The following is a 19827-nucleotide window of genomic DNA, read 5'->3' on the forward strand; positions in this document are numbered from 1 at the left end:
TCCAATCCCTACCATTCTGTGGTTCTGTGATGAGCTGCAATCACTAGTGGCGTTCAGCTCATGGGACCAAACTAGAGACTGTGCACGATGTGGAGATCAGGTCGTTAGCATCAACAGTTTCAGACCACAGAGCTGATCCAGCTGAGCTAATTCCTCGCTAATGTAGACATAGGTTTTGGAAATACACAGAATAAACATGAATCAACAAGTACTGTAACCTATATTTACCATTTAAGAGATTAGACTTATTTGTTCTTACTTGCCACCATCCGGAAAGAAAGACTTTCCCTATAGACAATTCTTTGTGTTTGCAGATGTGTGTGCATGTGTCTGTGTCTGGGGAGGGGATAGATGAACAGCCAAAAGAGCAGTGAGCACACAATTTGTTTTCTCTAGCCATCCTCAGAAATACTATTTTCAGTAGGAACAATATGAAAAGATTACAGGCATCTTAACTTAATGTTCAATTCCTGTTAAAAAAGATACTCCCATAAGCATCAACATTTGTGATTGCTGCCCTGCAAACATTTTGACACTACCCGTGTCAATAAAGTCAACCCCGATGTTACACTCAGATGTGAGATTTCCTTATAACAGAACACAGAATTGTGACCATGAGCACTAGGAGTAGGTTCACAAAAGCAAGTTTAACTATTTCTGATATTCCAGTGAAAAATGTCAAATTTAGTAAATAGTTCCTAACTGGTTTCAACAATGTATTTGCTGCCAGCTGCTAATGGCACTTGCAGAGCTCCAGCAAAGTGCTCTAAGCAACACATGATAAGAGAAAGAAAAAGCACTACTTCCGCTGCTTAAACTAAGCTTACACACAACTTACATTATTTATTATAGTGGGAGAATAAAATGTGTAACATGCTATCATCCACAATACATGTTAAGAACATGCATTAGTTCATGTTTACAGTCTCTTTATGGCCAGTAAATCAGAACAGCATTGGCAAATGCTGACAGCTGCGTATCTTGAGGAATTCCCATAAACAGCAGCAAGCAATGCAAAAAAAGATGCAAAATCGGCTGTTTAAGACACCTATACAATGGTGACGTTTTGTTAATCTTACAAACAATAACAAAACCCAGTGGCATCTTTCCCACTGCTTTCAAAAAACTGAGTTCAACACCTGAGGTGAGACCGTGTCCCAAGCAAGATCGTGCTGCTGCCTTGAGGGAGCGTCCCTGCTCTGAGAGCCGTCACTCCTCACCCCTGAGTTAGCATCACCACTCCCTGGCCCCACAGGAGGGGAGGACAGGGCAGACTAAGTCAGATGGAGTATGCACTTCATCAGTGGGGCTGCAAAGGGCCCAAAGCCGCGGCTGGGTGAAGAGCCTAGGAAAGCTGGGGGAGCAGGCCCAGGGATGCCATGCAGTCTATTATAGCTTCCACAGAAGCCCTAAATTTCAATGGAGAGAGACCCTCTCCTCTCCTTCAGCCCCTTTCTGAAGGGTTTGCCTAGAAGACTCCAATCCAGGACACATGAGACTTCTGTAGATTATGCAATACAAGGTTTACAAAAAGCTTGCTATACATCACAGCGATAGCCAAAAAAATATATATGAATCTGGTGGTTGGCTATTTACCATATCATTCTTTGGTCCCCCATGGCTAAGTCACATTCCTCTGCATCCTTTCAGGAAAGAAGGGACAGAATGAGACACATCTGCTGAAAATGAAACACTTTCTCCTCAAAAGAACTATACCTAGTCAGGAAAAACAGGCCTTTTTTAGTAAATACATGACTCTGTTGTATGCAGTACATCACAATGCCCACAGACAGCTTCTGTGTGATCCTTTGGCACTAACACGGAGTTTCACTCTTGCGGGGACCCTAAGGTTCATCATAAACAAACCCCAGACTTGCTCGAGCACAACTAAAGACATATGCTATTTCTGAGGTACATGCAGAAAAAAAATGACAGCAAAAACATAAGCATCAGTATGCAAAGTGATTTCCTACTTACTAAGGGCATCATCCAGTCATAAGTCATGAGTGATTACTTATTTAATTCTTACTTACCTCTGGTTGAGCATCTGTGCTCTGCTGCCAGCTGTCTTTGTGTGGAGTCCTACTTTTGTCCAGCCCACAAACAGGTGAATAAAGACTGTCTGCATCAGCCCTCCAAGTGTTGGATGGGCTTCTCTTTATTACCTATGCAATGCATTATGTGCACATGGTACTTCTCAGACAAAACACTGCTTACCTTAGTACCCAGGAGTACAAAGATTTTACTGGGATGAGTGCTGTACTCATGAACTTGCCAAAGCAATTCCCATTAGTTTAGAATTGAGTCCTCAGAGATTCCTAAATCAATGAGTCTTCAGATAATTTAAGTTGTGTCAGGCTAACTTCTTCATCCCTGGTGTCGTTTATATAGAAATCTTTAACACCACAGAACTTAACTCTACTTTTTCCTGTAAAGGGCATGTTTTCCCACTGGTGGTAATTCCTACTGGAGAGAGTAGGACAATAGTTCTACACAGGATCTAGAGGTGTCTGAAGAAACAGAATACTTTGGAAAAGTATTTCCAGGAGAAATCAATGGGCACTCCTCTCCTAAAGCACTTTAGGGGCATTTTTTAGAAGTTGGGACACAACCTGCTCCTACGTGGAACTCTTCCTCAATCTTTCCTGCTTACTGATGTAACTGATAGGAGCAGTCTGCAGATGGAGCCTCCTAGCCCAGATGGCAAGGGAATTTGGCTGGATACATAGACTACTTTTTTCTTTCTGTGACGAGGCCTCAGTATGAGCGGAGGGAAGTGATCTGGACATCTAGCAGGGATGAGAAGGTTGGGATCATAACTGCTGTATCTGTTTGGAAAAACAAACCCCAGGTTTTTATGTTATTCAGTTAATTACCTGTGAATTAGTAATTAGCCAATCAAAAATATTTTCTTTTCCCTAGGAAAATTTCTGCTCCTATTTAAAATGTTTTCCTTGAAAAAAATTTAAATCAGAAGGTAATGCAACATAAAGTATATTAAAACTTAAACGTTCATTAAAACCAAAGCTACAGCAAACAAAACAATAAATGCCTTCCCCCCCCCCCAAATGTATTTTAGAAAACTAACTAAATTATAAAAGAAAGTATTTGGTAACTACTTAGCTGACTGATGGAAAAAAAAAAGCGCCAAATTATTTGAGTATTCACCTATTAACAGCAATGTGAAGAACTATTTTGAAAACCTCAGGAAAACTCCCTGCTTGTTTTATATACATGAGTGGTTGATTAAAATAGGACTGCTTGAATGAATAAGCAATTAGGATCTGATTATATTCAGGTAAACTGTAGTAGGCTTTATTTTAAAGAATTAATAAATGATTCTCAGCTGATGTCTTAACTGCTCTCAGAAGGTGAATCATCAAGTTTTCCTACTACACAGCCAAGAACTGAGATTCTTTCTTCAGTATCACAGGGCCGATTTTTAACAGATTTTGATGAAATCATTTCTTTGTAGAATCATCTTTAACACAGCAGTCACAGTTCCTTACTCATATAATAAAAATCATGCAAATATGCGTTTAGTTTATGCTAAAGACAGGCTCATTTAAATAAGGGAACTGATGTTCATTTACTTTGGTGTGAATGAAGCCTGCTGCAATGCTTCTAAAAGTGGATCTGCTCTTACTGCAAATCCAAGCAGAGAGCAACACTTGTACTTTGCTCTGTGACAACTGCACCCTAATGATGTTCTCAATTTTGCTGTACATTTAGTTGTTCTTAGAGCTGTATTTTTCTTAGCTAGCCTTTGCATGAGAGATTGTTTCATACAGCATTGCAAGCACTCTACAAAGAGTTTCAGTATGAAACACAGACTTTACAACAGATTTATGGTGATTTGGCAAGTCTTAATTATCTTAAAAACTTTCTCAGGCTTAAAAACTGCCTTGCATGCGAACACAACTCAAGCAAGAATCCTTATGCTGTGCTCCCTGGGGAGAAAGACTATGCTTCATGAGGACACGTCTCATGTAAGTCTGTCCAGCCCAACTGCACTTCCATGTGCAGCACTTTCATACTAACTTTCTATTAGCCCAAAGACCTTCCTAATGTAAGTTCAATTTGAGTGATTCGTCTTTTCAGGTCCTCCTCCCACAAGGGAGCTATAAGTTTTCCCAGGCTGCCCTGTACAGTATGTGTGGAGCATTCCCCCTAGTTCTGCGTGTCCTGCATTCTTCAAATCCCGCATTACAATTTTTTTATTAGCTTTCCATCTATCCGAACTGAAAAGATGCATATGCATATGGCAATAAATCTAGCTCATTGTCTTTTGCTACTACAACTCTTCATCCACCCATGACCCTTCCCCCTCTTGATTTCATCCCATGCTATATTACCCTGCAATTGATTTTAAACTCCAGGGACAAGAAGCAGCCACTTTAAATTCTTTGTATATTATAGCATTGCCTGTAGCCTTCAGACACGCTGGGCACCTCTTCTGCAAGGCATTATACAAATACATTGCAAATGAGAATGTCCATCTCAAGAGCATACAAGAAAGTCAGTCAAGACAAGGAATAGGAAAATATTATTGTTCTCCTTTTCCAAACAGGAAGCTGAGACATCAAGTCACACAAGAAGTCTAGGATAGAGCCTGTATCTGAATATACATGTTTATCCAGGATCATAAGCATGGCCCCAGCCTTTGTCTAACAACCAGCATGAACACTTACAGCATTAAAGTAAACAGTGAAAGCTGAGCTATATTAAAAATAAAATCAGAAAGCCACATTTACAGAAGAAAATAGAAGGGGCAAGAGACATGATACCCTGGCACCACCTACCAACAGTAACAAGAAACCAATGATCAGGAGGAGGAACACTGGTGAAGAGATTTCCTCCCCGTCCTAAGAGTTGCAGCTGCTGATGAGAAAATATATATGCCATGAACATATAAAATATAGATTTGTATATACAAATATACAATAGGAAAGAGTCAGTATACAAATACTTACATGTAAAAATAGCTTTTTACTTTCGCCTTTTCATGATTTACAAAAGCATACAAAGTTTCCTGTTCGTTAATGTTTAAGTAGTGTGAGTAAACCCTGTGTGTCACATTCCACACATAATTCTTTCAAGTGTTCACAGTATTGGCTATTACAGTGTTGAATCTGACATTCCAGATGTTAAAATATTTGTAGGACACATTCTAAACTTAAAGCATTAATTTAAATACAGTTTAAATAAAACTCACATGTGTAGCTGAATTATGGTCATACTACAAATGAATCTGCTGCAGCTGAAAACTTTACATGACAGTAAGCTTGGAAATACATATTTCAACTAGAGATGAGTATATTTTAAAATTCTTGAACTGCCTCTTGATGTACAGATAATACTGTGAGATAGTGAGTTCTTTCAACTCCATCTGAAGCAATGCAAGCTGAAAGAACTCAGTATAACAAATTCTCCGCCGTAGGAAAGCGGATGCACAGAACAATTTGCCATCAGATCCAGACATGCTGTCACTTTCTTCAAATATCCAACAGACAAGAATAAATGACAGGTACCATTGTTTCTGCATTAAGAATAAATGCTCTGTAGCATTCTTCATCAGGAAAGTGCTTTATGGACTTAACTTAATACTCACAACTGCCTTGTGAGGTAGATAGATGCTATCCCTGTTTTTAAAGATGGAGAAACTGGAGATTTAAAATAAATTGTTATGGCTACATGTGAAATACTGTCAAAATACTGGTATTTGGATTTTGGAGCAACTCAAAGGCGCAACTGGAGTAAATGGAGATGATCATGAGACAACTTTACACTAACCAGCTTGGGTACTGACAGCAGGCTTGGTACAACAGCCAAAGGTTCATCATGGGCTGCAAAACACAGTCCTCTAAGTGCCATGCTGCTGGAGCTAAACTATGGGACAACAGCCTCAGACTTACAAAACACATCATCTAAGATGGTGCAGCCTGAGCAGGGTGGAAGGAAGCTGCATTTCAGAAATTATGAATTAATAAGGAGCCTTGAGTAAATAATATTTTCTCATGCGAGAGTTGTGTACAGTTCAAGAACAATGTTTAGCTCATCTCTAATTTTACCATACATGCAGGTGCTCACATTTATCAACTGTATTCAGGTGTTTTCCTCACTCATAGACCTTGGAGGTCTATATTTTTCCTCATATTTCTTTTGTGGAAAATTCTACTAATATCACAAATGGAACTAGTGCTGCAGTACTGCAAATGAGCTACAAATACTAATTTTAATTAACTAAGGTGATAGACAAGTCTTAAAGGACCACCATGTTCTCTGTGTGCACCTGTATATACAGGAAACCTCATCTGTCTTTAACTACTACTGCCTTGAAGTAAAATCCAGTTAAAGTATAAAGTGCATTGTGTGGAGTAAAACCCTAAGAAATAACAAACAATGTGTCTGCCTTCCACAGATGATTAATTTTGCTTAACAGCTGAACAATCACCCTCTTTGTCTTCTAGTTTTTAGTTTAGTGTTATTTAGGCTGAGAAAGACCAGCCAGATGTAAGCAAAATTATTGTAAACTGAGACATTTTTGTAATATGCAGTTAAGGGAGAGTTAAGAAAACCAGTATCAAGACACTGTCCAGTTGGGGTGTGTAAATATTATTGTGTGCTTCTTGGCCCATTTAGCAAATACTTTCTTTTCTGTGATAAACCTATGGCCTCCATATGGAGCATTTTCATGCAGAAAGTATTCCTCACACTCATCTCTTCCTGGCTCGTAATAGTGGTAGGGAACTTTACGAAAGCCTTCTGACCTAGGGAAAAAAAAGATACACTTAAGTATTATTTCCAAGAAAAACATTAGTATATACTGCACCTGAATTATCTGAAATCCTTTCCATGTGTCAGCACCTGATTTCCTTTGCTAAATTGTATATGGGCTTTCATTACAGCAAGATTTGTATGAACGTTCCTATAGAAAATGAAGCTAAGTGTATCTCTCAATATACACTGATCTTATTAGCCATAAAAAGCTGATGGGCTGGCTTTTATGGGAATGGCACATTTGATTTAACCTGAGAGAATTCAGTCCGTAAGGCTCCGTCTGTAAGCAAAATATTCTCATTGGATAGTCCCAACTCTTGAAACTGGTTTTTGAACTGGCTGAATAAGGCAGTTCTAAGAATAATATACATTATGAGTAGGTAATGCAGTCAGAATTGCAGCTTTAAGGAAATCCATCCTTCTCTGCTGCCAACGGACTGAAGTGCTCTCATGCCATTAACTGGTTTTACATCAGGGCTACGCAATGCCAGCTTGGCTGAACTCTGTGAGGACAACTTTAGTCCTGTCACCCCTCATCTCAGGGCACCTACTGTGTTTTCATAAACAAAGAACAACATATGTTCGTTCCATCTGGATGACTCAATCAATGAGATCTACAAGTTCTAAAAAGTCAGTCTCTAATGTTAAGATACCCTAATTAAACAGCTGTGACTCATATTTTTTTTTTCTCCTTTAGGGTCTGCCAGGAATGAGTCCCACGCTGGAGTGACACAGAATGTGGAGTGAGCGTCTGCACAAAGACTTTTAGTCTAGGAGCTGAGGACCCACTGGACTAGTTACATGCAATACTTGCACCAGCCCAGGTACAGAAGAATAGATTTGTACTAGTATCATACACTGTTCATGACATTTTCTGCTTTTCTGAATGAGGAATAGTTTCATTTTATATTTTGCTACGATATACTGTAAAGCATTTAACCTGGACTTCTAAAAATTTTGTTTAGAGTTATACTTCTGACAATGGGATTAATCCATTGTGACTGTAAGGTCACTAAAAGCAGTTGATTGGAATTTATGTCAGTTTACTGTGATAAAGCTTGCAGGACTTGTTTTATTATCTAATTAGAAACCCCCTACTACTCCAAACAAGCCATATATAATCTAGTTCAAGTAGGTTGTTCAATGATGGTGAAATGTAATTTCAGGTAACTATCCTGGGATAATCAGTTTCTTTCACTTCCAGGTGTATTTGGTATCCAGAGAACTAATATATTAGTATTTCCTCTATAGATTTGTTTTAGCAGCAGAAGTAAGTACATTTTGTCAGAAGAATATGGGCATTGTTTCCAGCTAATTCAGAAACTGCAAAAGATCTTTGATTAAAAATAGTTCCTTACGACATCTGATGTTAGATTTTCTAAATGTTTTTATTTTATCAACAGAAAATACTATATCAAGACTAAATCTGCTGACAATAGTGTCACATCAATGCAAAACACTGGGAAATGACTGCCTGATCCATTTTTGGGATTGATGATATTAAAATAAATTGTGAAATTTTGACAAGACATCAGAATTGTAGATGCATGAAAATAATTTCCTGTGATCTTACTTGCAGTAGGTGTCATTTATCATCCCATAGACGTGAATTCCATAGCAGGCATCCATAGCCAAAATTAAGGTAAACCAACCCGTACTGAGATATGAACCTGACTGGACTCTGTAAAAATAAAACATACACAAAAGAAATTGCAATGAGAAATTATCAACACTTTATCAAAGAAAATATAATCTATTACCTGGGACAAAATGCATTAAGCAACTTGACAATCTGTCAAAACCATACAATTATTTTGAATTATTTATAGATACACTCTCATTCTTGCCAGCTTGGGCCCTCAAGCTATTGTCCACAGAAAAAATACCATGTTAAATAGCTGAAGTCAAACAATGCATCTCCCATAAGACAGAATACATCCAAAATATAGCAATTAGTAGAGTGTGTAAAATGAGATGCAAGTTCACCCAAAAGCAAGCTACTGGCAGAGTTTGTGCTGTGTGCATGTGCGTATACACCATCTTCTTCCACAAGCAAAATCTTAACCTGCAATGGACTATCCTCAGCTTGAAAATTCACGCAGTAATGAAACTTTTAAGGACATTTTGGTAGAAAAACATCTAATACAAGGCTTTGAAAACAAAATTCTGTGCATGTCCCTTTACATAGGTTTTTCCTATCATTCTTTAAGATAACATAGCAGAGAGAAAAACACGAGAGGCCAGTGCCCAGATTGATAACTTTTGCTCAAATAACTAGTTGCATTAAATCAGTCCAAAAGCATTACCTGCATGAATGAGAACAAATGACAGGTATAAGGATTTGGTTTACACATTGGCTATGTGAGCAAATGTACGCATTGTTAATTACAGACCAAATCCTGTTTGCTATACTCATGCAAGTGTTACCAGTGGGGTACTGGGAATCAACAGAGCTACCTATATAACCTGGGCAAGCAAGATTTATGGCTTTAAAACCTCATAAGTAATAAAAACACACCTAGCCCTCACTGATTACAAACTGGTTGAAGTCCAGCTTTGTGCATGTATTACTTTCAGTATGACTGAAATCAATTAAAGCAATTACCTTAAAATTATAAATAACTTGTCCAATTTCTAAAAAAAGATATCACAAAAGTCATAAAACCATCTTAATAGAGCCCAAACTTTGGCTCAGTTTGAGTCAGTTGGGTGTGAGTGAGAGGAGGGGATAATTTAGCTTTATGCCACACCTTTTAGCTCTTAGCTTTTGGGTACAGCAGGGAGCAGCCTATTCTCCGTAAGTTAAAGTAACCTAAGATTTGCACATAATTAAGTTTCGCTGCAAAAGAACTCCCCATCAACAAAGTCTTCTGAAAACATTTTCATCCTGGGGTAGGAATAAAGCTTTCATGTGGACAAAAAAATATCATATAGCAACTTATCTATAAAACCCAACTTTTCTGGGAGACAGGAGAACCACACTCAGATGTTTCTTCCTGGTTCAGAGCAAGAACGTATTACAGTCTTCTGCCTCCTAGGTAAATTGGCCAGTCAGTGGCTTTTGGCTCAGATTCTGTGTTACTTCCTTTCTCTTTCTTGTTGAAGTTTGACTAAATACTAATTATGATGGGTGAAAAAGTAGTTTCAAAACATTTATAAAGACATTTACCTGACACATACAGGACTGAGATTCCAATTCCTTCTCTGATGAATACCTTTTATTATGGATAGTAGAAAAGCTCCAAAAGCTTTACAATCCTAAAGAAACTCCAGTACATTCTAGTTTAAACAATTTTTTTTTTTTTTAAGTGAAAATCAATTACATCACTCCCAGAGAGTTTTATTGTAGTCAGGAATACTCAAAGTAGTTTGGGCTACATCTTCTCTTCCTTGCCCATGTCTATCATCCTTCATGGGTTAGATGGCATGAACTTCTATCCCTACCTTTCCTGAAACATCCTTTTCCTTGGGGAAACTCCTAAGTATCTGTTTAGCTGCTTTTGTAAAGGACCATTCTGGAAACGATAAATAATGGGTTATATAGAATAATAAAGAATCACAAGTGGGAACAAAAGGCAGGGTGTCAAATACCCGTGTTTCATTAGGCGGACACTAACTATAATTGTGCTTCGTTACTTGACACCTTTATAGTCATGAAACTGTACATCTGTTTATCTGTCCTGTTAGGATCTTAATTTCTTCAAACAGAACATTCTGCTACTGTCTAGCAAAGAGAATTCCCAATCCGATTCATGTTATTTCAGAGTAACATTCTGCTGTGATAAAAAGCTGCAGTGCTTCTAACTTGCTTTCTGCTCTTGCACCAGAAGAACACTAGCCTTGGGCTTTTAAAGTCATTTAGAATAATAATAACCATTTATAAGAACACTATGAAGATCAAGACCCTTCCGATAATCGAGGTTTATTGGAGAGTACTATATTGACAGTAGCTTCTGAAATTTGCTATACTCAAGAGGAAAAAGGAATTTTAAAAAAGAATTAATCAATATTTCATGTCTTGTTTTAACACCATTGGACCTTAGTCCTCTCATCTATATACTACACTGGCAGGATAAATAAAAACAGCAGAGTGAATTCCCAGATACATTCCCTGGGAGATGAAGTACATGACAGAATACAGATTATATACTTTAAAACAAAGCACTTAACATTCCTCCCTTTTTTTCCTCTGAAGATACATAGGGATACAAGTGAATATACTTAAGCAGTGGGGATTCTGGATGATTTGGTAACACCTTAGAGTTCAATCTGTTACCGTAAACATACTTTCAACATTCTAATGAAAGCAATATTAGAAATGTGAAAACAATTTTAGCTGTCCCTAAAAAGTCATAAATCTCTGAATACCTTTTAAAATATCATCCCATAAAACTGTAGTGCAAAGCAATGTCTCAGCCCCTGCTATTATGCTAACACTGTGCACTCAATTTCTTTCTCTACAGGAGAGTTTTACATGTTTTTTTGGCCAGGGCTTTTTGAGACTCATTAGAAAGAGTTCCTCTTGTTACTGCAATTGCATTCAAATTTCAAATTTTACACACAGAAAATAAAAGAATCCTCCATTTATGTGTACCATAGGGCTATGTTACTGCACAAATCTGAGGGAATGAGGACATTAATCCCAAAATAGGGAAAAGACGAGTTTGTCAAACATCATTCGTAGAACTACTATGGGTAAATCTATTGTGATGTACTGGTGTGAAGCAAATCCAAAATTGTTCCCTATGGCTCACAGTGACTTTTTCTTATATTCTAAAATTAATGGGGCACCAGATCTAGGCAGGAAATTGTCTCAACAAATCAGGAGAAAATAATGCACTATTTTTCAAAAGATGCATTTAAAAAGAATATGGTTTTGCTTTCAAGACATGATTTACAGCTGGATACAGCAATAAAAAGGCAATGCTCATAAAAAGTTACTTTGTTTATTTTGGAAATTAAAGCTTATTTGCATACTTCCTACAGTATTAGGATTCTTAAAGAAATGTTAGTTATTGGGATGTAATTCATTCTGCTAAATACCATCCAGCATTTCAAAAATGTACATAGGCATATGCTTAACATTAAACACATGAAAAGACCAATGGAATCAACTTAATCAAGATGCTTGAAACAAAGAATATGCTTGCCTGCCTTGCTCTTAGTGAAGGCTTAAGTGCTTAAAATGTCATTATTTCATCTCACAATATAAAAATAAGCTCCAAGATGAATAGTTATTTGCAAGTTTCAAGTCTCAAAACATAGAATTTGCATTTTTAGTAATGCCTTCCATAAACTCCAGTAGAAAGAACTGACTATAGTTACTCACAAGACCTTAAAACGGAGACTTGCCTTCTATATTTTAGAAGGAAATGGTAAAAAACATGCTTAGGATTGCTAGAATTGTAATGTGTGATACATAAAGCTTTAATTAAAAAATAATTTAAAATAAAAGCAATTGGACAGGGTTCTTTAGCCTTAGCTTTCCAATATTCTACAAAAAGCATAAGAAACTGATATAAAGAAGATGGAATAGAGTGCCCCATAAAAATGTTGGTGACTGAAATTAATCTTCTTTGACATCAATAACCATGCCTTGATGTAGACTAATTGAAGGAAAAACTAGTTCCTTCTCTCATCAGGGGAAAATGGAGGAACATCAAATATTTTCTTAAGGATCAAGGGCAGATGAGTTCAAATTGGGTAAAAGTTTTGTTGTCACTTGAGTTCTGATTTTACCATAGAATTCAAGTTCTTTTCTTTGTTCAAGTGTTCCAGCATTTTTATGTGCACAATCAATTCTAGCTCTACGGTTCAATGGACTGTAATTTCCAGTGGGGACTTCAGTGGTAAAAAAATAAAAAAACAAAAAAAGTTTGTTAAAGCGGACATGATCTGTAGACAAGCAATTTCATGTCAATCTGATTGCAGAGAAGAATTTAGAAGTCTATTTTTTAATTCTTTACTGGGACAAATTAGAGAGCACAGAAGGTCAATTAAGAGTGTTAATCAAGATGAAAAACAAAGAAATTTAGGACTTCAAGAAGCTATTAGGTAACATGGAGCTTGCCAAAAGCATTAACTAGACTTTTCCTTTTTTGCTTCAATTCAAAATACTGCAGTAAAATAAAATTCAACAATGACAGATTGAAATTACAAGATTCTCCAGGCCACTTAATTGACAAAAAGAATTTATCTTTTCATAAAGGCTGTTTATAGACTAATACTCAGATGACCCTCCTACTAAACTACTGAATCAGCAGCAGCTTTATTTGCAGCAGCTTGTCAGGGCCTTTGGTTAATAAATAAGTATAAATGAGGGTATTGGTCTAAACAAACTAAGACACCTGTAATCCACAGAGTGGAAGCTTCATAATGTGAGATGTCCTTCCAACATGCTAAAAGATTTTTAAAAATTATTCATAATAAATAGAAATATTTTCCAGAACTGTGTCAAGATGAGCTTAGACTCTGTTCAGGTAGACATGTCTCTGGTATTTACTTGTACCCGCAGTGCATCAAGATACTGTTAATCTTCTGGGAGGGGGTCAGTATACTCATTTTGCCTTGCTCTCTGACACTCACCTGGTGTCAGCCTCGTCTGTGACTGACCCTCGGGAATAAGGGTAGAAGGTACATGTCCCCTCTGCACTCCCTTGCTAAAGTCAATCAGCTCTTTTTCTCCCTGGGTTACTGTAGGTTTTTTCATTGTTGAATAACAGTATGTTTCCTTACAACTAAAAATATGGAAACTTTATCTACCAGCACAAACTGGTGATTCATTACTTAATTCTATACTAATCAAATTAATGCTACCATTGTACTTGTGTTGACTGATATTTCTCTTTTTTTCTGAGGAAGCATCTCTGAATATAGCTGCTGAACAACTCTCTTCGCCAAATTAAACTCCCACGTTCCCCAAGTCATAGGTTTGGTCTATGCCTTTCTCTTCATATCAAAAGTAGATTTGTAAATGACAGATTAGAATGAGCTGACAGAAAAATCCCCCCACCTCTGAGAGTACAGCAAGGCTCATTTTCCTAACGCCTCTCCTTTGAGGAGCACATATACTTCTCATGCCAGAAAGCTGTTTTCTTCAGAGGAAAAAAAGAAGTACATTTGGTACAGGAGACAGGTAAGACTCTAAATGCTGAAGAGCATTAGCATTAGCCTAGATTTAATTCTGTTTTCTATAAGACTCAGTGCTTTGTTGCTAATAATTTCATTATATACTTTCTGCAGGAAAAATAGCGCAAGAAGAGCAATGAAGACGCAAGCACAGAGAATTGATTTCACCTGGTAAAAATGGTTGCTATTTCTGCATTATAAAGATACCTGTTAGCCAGTTGTTTATCATAATTATTCATTCTTCGGTACGTGTGTTTGTGTGCGCACACATGTGCTTGCTTTGCATTCCATAATGATGCAGGACATCTAATAATAAACACTCATGCCCCTCTAGCAGTGAGCAGACTGTCTCACACGTTCAAAAGCTCACACGGTGCTTCAGGTCTTTCTGAAAAGTGAAACATTTATATATGGACAGATGTTTTATTATCCATCATGTATGGTTTTATGCAAAGCTTAAACAAGTGGAATGTATTATGAACAGCACAGACCACATTCCAGATTCAGACAGTGGCTATGCCCGGATGTACCTGGGAATGGAGAAGTGATGCACCCCTGCCAGCCCAAACTCTTGGTAGATCATCCTTACTATGAATCCTGAAAATAAACTGCAGTCAGGTGGCATACTGTCCAATTAATCTCCAGAAATACAGAAATAATATCTCTATTATATATACACATATATATATTGTGTTTTTATATATACACACATATATATGTATAGTATATATACACATATATATACATATACACAGAGGACAAGATTGCAGCTGAATTTGCTACAAACCCATAGTAAAGGCTACTCTTAGGTCACAGACTTGTCCATGAGAATTTCCCCTCACAATCCAATTTAAAAGGAGATTAATAAATTAAAACAATTAATAAATCCTATGTCAAAATGGCTTTGAAAAAAAGACAGGAAGGACACTTCTGAATGACCACAAAAGGGAACAGAGAAATGATGGCTTTGTATTTAACTGCATCTAATTTAAAAAAACCCAAACAACTATTTGACTTATTATTTACAATTTTTGGCAAGACAGGCAAAACCAATATCAGAAATAAGGAAGAATCTGTTACTGTGATTACTGAAATCCATCTGGCATCTGCTTGGGTATGTCATTTATGCATATAGTTCCAGTCTTTGTATTGTGTACATATTTTTTTATTTCTTTCCTCTCTTTTTCTGCTCTATTCAATATACACATGGAAACCTGAAACAAAGCTGGGGGAGGGGAGGAAGGAGCTTAAAGAAATTGAATTCTGATGCCCAGGCTTCTGTAGTTTCCTTATTTCTGATTCCTTGACTTGACTTTGATGCATCTCAGCTCCGTCATGAACTCAGGCAACAAGAGAAGGAAATTATTTCATCAGGCAGAGAGGGCTCCTTCAGATGCCTGTGCTGATGAAGTCAGAGAAGAAAAGGAGAATTCCTGTTTATCAAGAGTAATCATAGAGCTCCAGCTTGCTGCAAAGCACACAGAAGAAGAATTATAATTGTAATATATGAAGAATTATAATTGTAAACACTGCCTTCCTTCTGATACATATATATGTATTATTTTGAGGTGATTCTAATGCAGGAAAACCTGTGCTAATCTCTTCAAGTTGAATGGTATCCCCTGTGGAGAACAAGAGTTGATAGCTAAATTTCTTACAGCTGTTGGGCTTCTGCAGCTCCCACTGACTCTTCAGATACAAATTGTGCTCCTGGTGCAAACCATTTACATAACAGTAAATCTCAATCTCAATCTTTTTTTCTTCCCTATTCTTTTTCCTAATACTCCTGTTTCCAGAAATACATATCCTCTTGATTTCTGTTGAATCAAGAGTTCTTCATATCCCTATCTCAAATACAAATTGTGGTCTGAGGCACAGCCCATGTTATTGCATGTGCTCAAGTTATTAGTAAAAGATGCCTTTTGCAAGTTGCAGTTGCCACCTGGGATCTGAAGTCATGATGTGCATGATTACCAATAACCTTGACTCACTGGAGGTGTATTGTGCAGAAATACAAGTCTATGGCTCCACACATCTCCATTTGCACTTGGATTTTGTTGATGAGCAAATGGATGTTTAAAATCAGAAAGGGATCCACAGAAGTGTGGACCATTGCAACCATGCAATTATGTTTGGAATGAAGGGAAACTAAATTCACTAAACAGATTTGAGGGCTAAGCTGTTGGCATCTTTACACAGCCATTTTTCTCTTCAAAAATCACCTGAGTAAAATTCACGCCCCCCCTTAGGAAGACTGACTTTATCAGGAAATGCAACTCTTCTGCTCTATGCCATGATAGCACTTGCTCCACAGTACAATCACTTATGCTTGCAGTAGTTGAAGCAAATGGGAGGTAATGCCAAATCAGCATTCCCTGGACAGTACTCAAGCCTGCAAGTAAGTTGCGGCACCCTGGTGTACTCTGTTCCACTGTTCTCCACTCTCCATCGGCCTATGCTAGGTCAAAGACGTACTGCAATCCCTGATGGCTGTGACAAAGGGAGTGATGGCTGAAACCTTGACACAGGTTTCATGACTTGTGCCATGGGCCTCTGTGGGGCAGCTTTATGTGCTCTTCTCTTCACCAGGAGCTGCACCCAGTTTACTGAGCGCTGGTTCAACATTTTGCCACAGCATGAAAGGGAGTAGAGAAGGATTTAGATTTTCATCCTAAACCAGGGATTGTGGGTTCAAGTCCCATCTGGGGTGCCAAAAAGGGCTGTCATAGTTTAACCCTAGCTGGCAACTAAGCACTGCGCAGCCTCTTGCTCACTCCCTCTCCCCACAGCAGGATGGGGGAAGAGAATTGGAAGGGGGAAAGTGAGAATATTGTGGGTTGAGATAAGAACAGGTTAAAAAATTAAAAAAAAAAAAAAGTTGCAATGAAAAGGAAAATAACACAGAAAGAAATAAAACCTAAGAAAGACAAGTGATGCAAATGAAAACAATTGCTCACCACCAATCAACCTATGCCCAGCCAGTCCCTGAGCAGCGGTCCCCTGGCCAACCTTCCCCCTAGTTTTATTGCTGAGCATGATGTCATATGGTATGGAATATCCCTTTGGCCAGTTGGGGTCAGCTGTCCTGGCTGTGACGCCTCCCAACTTTTTGTGCACCCCCAGCCTACTTGCTGGTGGGGTGGGGAGCAGAAAAGGCCTTGACTCTCTGTAAGCACTGCTCAGCAGTAACTAAAACATCCCTGAATTATCAACACTGTTTTCAGCACAGCCTCATACGAGTTTCTATGAAGAAAATTAACTCTACCCCAGCCAAAACCAGCACATAACCAAAAATTAATCAAAACTGAAAAGTGTGCCAAGTGGAAGAAAAAAAGACAAGAGTGACTTCTTCCTGCATCTACATTTAAATCAATACTTGCTGTCTTGGGTCTGCACATTTTTCTCCAGGGAGGATGTAAACTAAACAGATCTGTGGCTAATCCAGGATCCCTGAAGAGAAGTAATTAAGCAGGCTTTCCCACCCTTTTCTTTTGGTATTAAAGGGCACTTACTAGCTGCATATTTTACTGAAACCTATTGTAGGTGAATATAGAAGAAATTTCTTGATTAGCTCTTACCTTGTCAAGACAAGATACAGAAGGGAGTTCATCTAACCTTGGCTGAAAGCAGCTTAAATTTTTCATAAAAACATCTTCTGTTAGGGTTTGGGTTTTTTTTAATGTTTAAAGCAAAAAATATGCGACAGCTTTTTAAAGGTGCACATTGTACATCTGTGATGTTGGGATGTGAGCAGAGGCTTTTATAAAGGCATGTTGGTTTACTGCTATGGTGAAAATGAAAGAACAGCTAGCACAAGGTTGTACCCTAACTCAGTTCATTTGAGTGGCGAGAACACTGGACCAGATACTCAGCTGATAGAAACCATACTGATGTACATCAGCGGATATTCTTTTAAATTTTCTACAATCTGCAGTCATTGTGTTAGTTCAATCACTACCTCTTTGATGTTTAACATGGAAGGGAAAGCAGTGTTACATTTTTCTCCCTACATTTCACATTTATCTGAGAACTTTGCTTTTCACCAGGATGGATGCTCATCCTCATCATCTGGAGGGCCAGACATAATATTAATGCAAAGTTTCATTTCTGAAAGGAAAATATTCACTGAAAAAAGAGAACTCAAACCCCACAGATAAGGCCTTCATCAGTGCATATCCCTCTATCAACAACTTGTCTCTCCCCAACTGTGGTATTCATAAGAATGTTTCCAGGTATTCTAAAATTAATTACTAATTCGTTGCTAAATTACTCACTGACTATTTACATTACAGTAGCACTGCGAATCCTCGCTGTACAAGGCACTATATACCCACATATCACAGTCCTTGACCCAAAGAGCTTAACTGTCAAATAGTCAAGAGAAACAGATTCTTTGGAGAACATGCATATCCTTATCCCTCGTTCTCACAGGGAACTGATACATGCTGAGATTTCCTCCCTTACATTTAAGGCATGTATATAACTAGTAATTTAACATGCATGTGAAAGTCTCTCCATTAAGTATAGCAGGTAGAATGGAATGAAATAAATGCAAGACTTTCTAGTACTGTTCCATAGAAACTTCCTACAATACTGCATTGTGTTATAAACCCACATTCTCTGAAATTGAATCCAGAGCCACAGTGCTCTTCTCTACACTGCTTATTTGCACAACCCAAAAGTTCATTTTAGATTATGGAACATCAATATTTTTAGAAAAAATGAAATCTTAAATCCAGACGAATTATTCTGATGTGGAAAAAAGGAGGTAAAAATAGAACTTGCGTGGGTCTGAATTTTAATTCAAATGCAAGAGGCCATAATGTAACCCATCAGTCAAGCTCTGAAGATGAACTGCTAATTAACACAGATGTTGCCTTCCTTTTTACTACTGTAACTTTCTTCAGATTAACTGTTCCTTAAAGTAAAATAGGAGCAAAATATTTCTCTTTCCTTTTCTTTTTTGACATATAATTTAATGAAACACACACACACATATATAGGTATCATATTACTGTTTAGTATCAATATTAGGGTCTTGCTTACTCTCAATGTTCCATCCAAATGTCTCTAGTCTTTCACTGCTTTCTTAATTAACTCACCTCTGTCCAACAATCTAGAAAGAAGGAATTAATCCTAGCCTCTGAGCTATTGAAACTTCCCCCTACCTTCTCCATTGCTCTGTTCACATAGTAGCCAGCTTTCTGATGGGCACCTCTCACTGATGTACATTCTGGACAGAAGAGGTTGAGGTCTAATTAAAGCTCCACTTGAAATATAGGGTCCCAAATCCTCAGGACATGCAAGATTAGCTTTTGTCTTTCCCCTTCTGTTCACCAAGAGCTAGCACATTTATGCAGCAGGGTCTTCTGAAGGCCAAACGCCTGCAGCCACTGACACCAATATTTACACTGACAGCAGCACCTTGATTGCAGACAGACATATTCAGCAGAAATGACAAAGAATGGTGTATTTTTTTCTCTCAGATAGCAGCCTTTAGAAAAAAGCACGATACGGCAAATAACTTGGAAAAGCAGAAGACTGCCACCGAGAAGCTCACAGGCAGAGGAACTATGGATCAGAATAGATTCCCTTCTAGCCCGCTGCATAGTTCCTTCAACACTGGAAAATTTCAGACTATTTTCTTCCTCTATGCGTTGAATAGGCTGCAGGAGGGTAAGCGTACAAATGGAAGCTGGGAGAAAAATCTCCATACTTATTAGACTGGCAGTGAAATGCTCTAAAAGGGAATTTTTATGGTTTCCCTGCTATCAACTGAAGTAGCAAATTAGTTAATTTTCTGAGTCTTTCACAATCCAGCTTTTTGAGAATAGTAAAGTCAAGAATTATTGGGCTAATCATCTAGGCAGCCCACTGTCAGTGTAAGCTAATGCCTAGCCATCAAGCATGGTGAAGAAT

At 37.9% G+C, this 19827-nt stretch overlaps 1 protein-coding gene across 1 annotated transcript in view; it reads right to left on the minus strand.

Annotated features, from left to right (window-relative positions):
* Positions 1–6583: 6583 nt before the first annotated feature.
* The window catches only part of ST6GALNAC3 (ST6 (alpha-N-acetyl-neuraminyl-2,3-beta-galactosyl-1,3)-N-acetylgalactosaminide alpha-2,6-sialyltransferase 3), a 160672-nt gene continuing 147428 nt past the window's right edge, over positions 6584–19827 (minus strand). The window contains exons 5-6 of the mRNA XM_010286750.1: positions 8354–8461; positions 6584–6770 (exon numbers count right to left, since the gene is read on the minus strand). Of these exons, the coding sequence (XP_010285052.1) occupies positions 6584–6770; positions 8354–8461 (295 nt within the window). The remainder of the gene's footprint in view (positions 6771–8353; positions 8462–19827) is intronic.

The sequence above is a fragment of the Phaethon lepturus genome, unplaced genomic scaffold (assembly GCF_000687285.1).
Source record: "Phaethon lepturus isolate BGI_N335 unplaced genomic scaffold, ASM68728v1 scaffold7705, whole genome shotgun sequence".
Taxonomy (NCBI): domain Eukaryota; kingdom Metazoa; phylum Chordata; class Aves; order Phaethontiformes; family Phaethontidae; genus Phaethon; species Phaethon lepturus.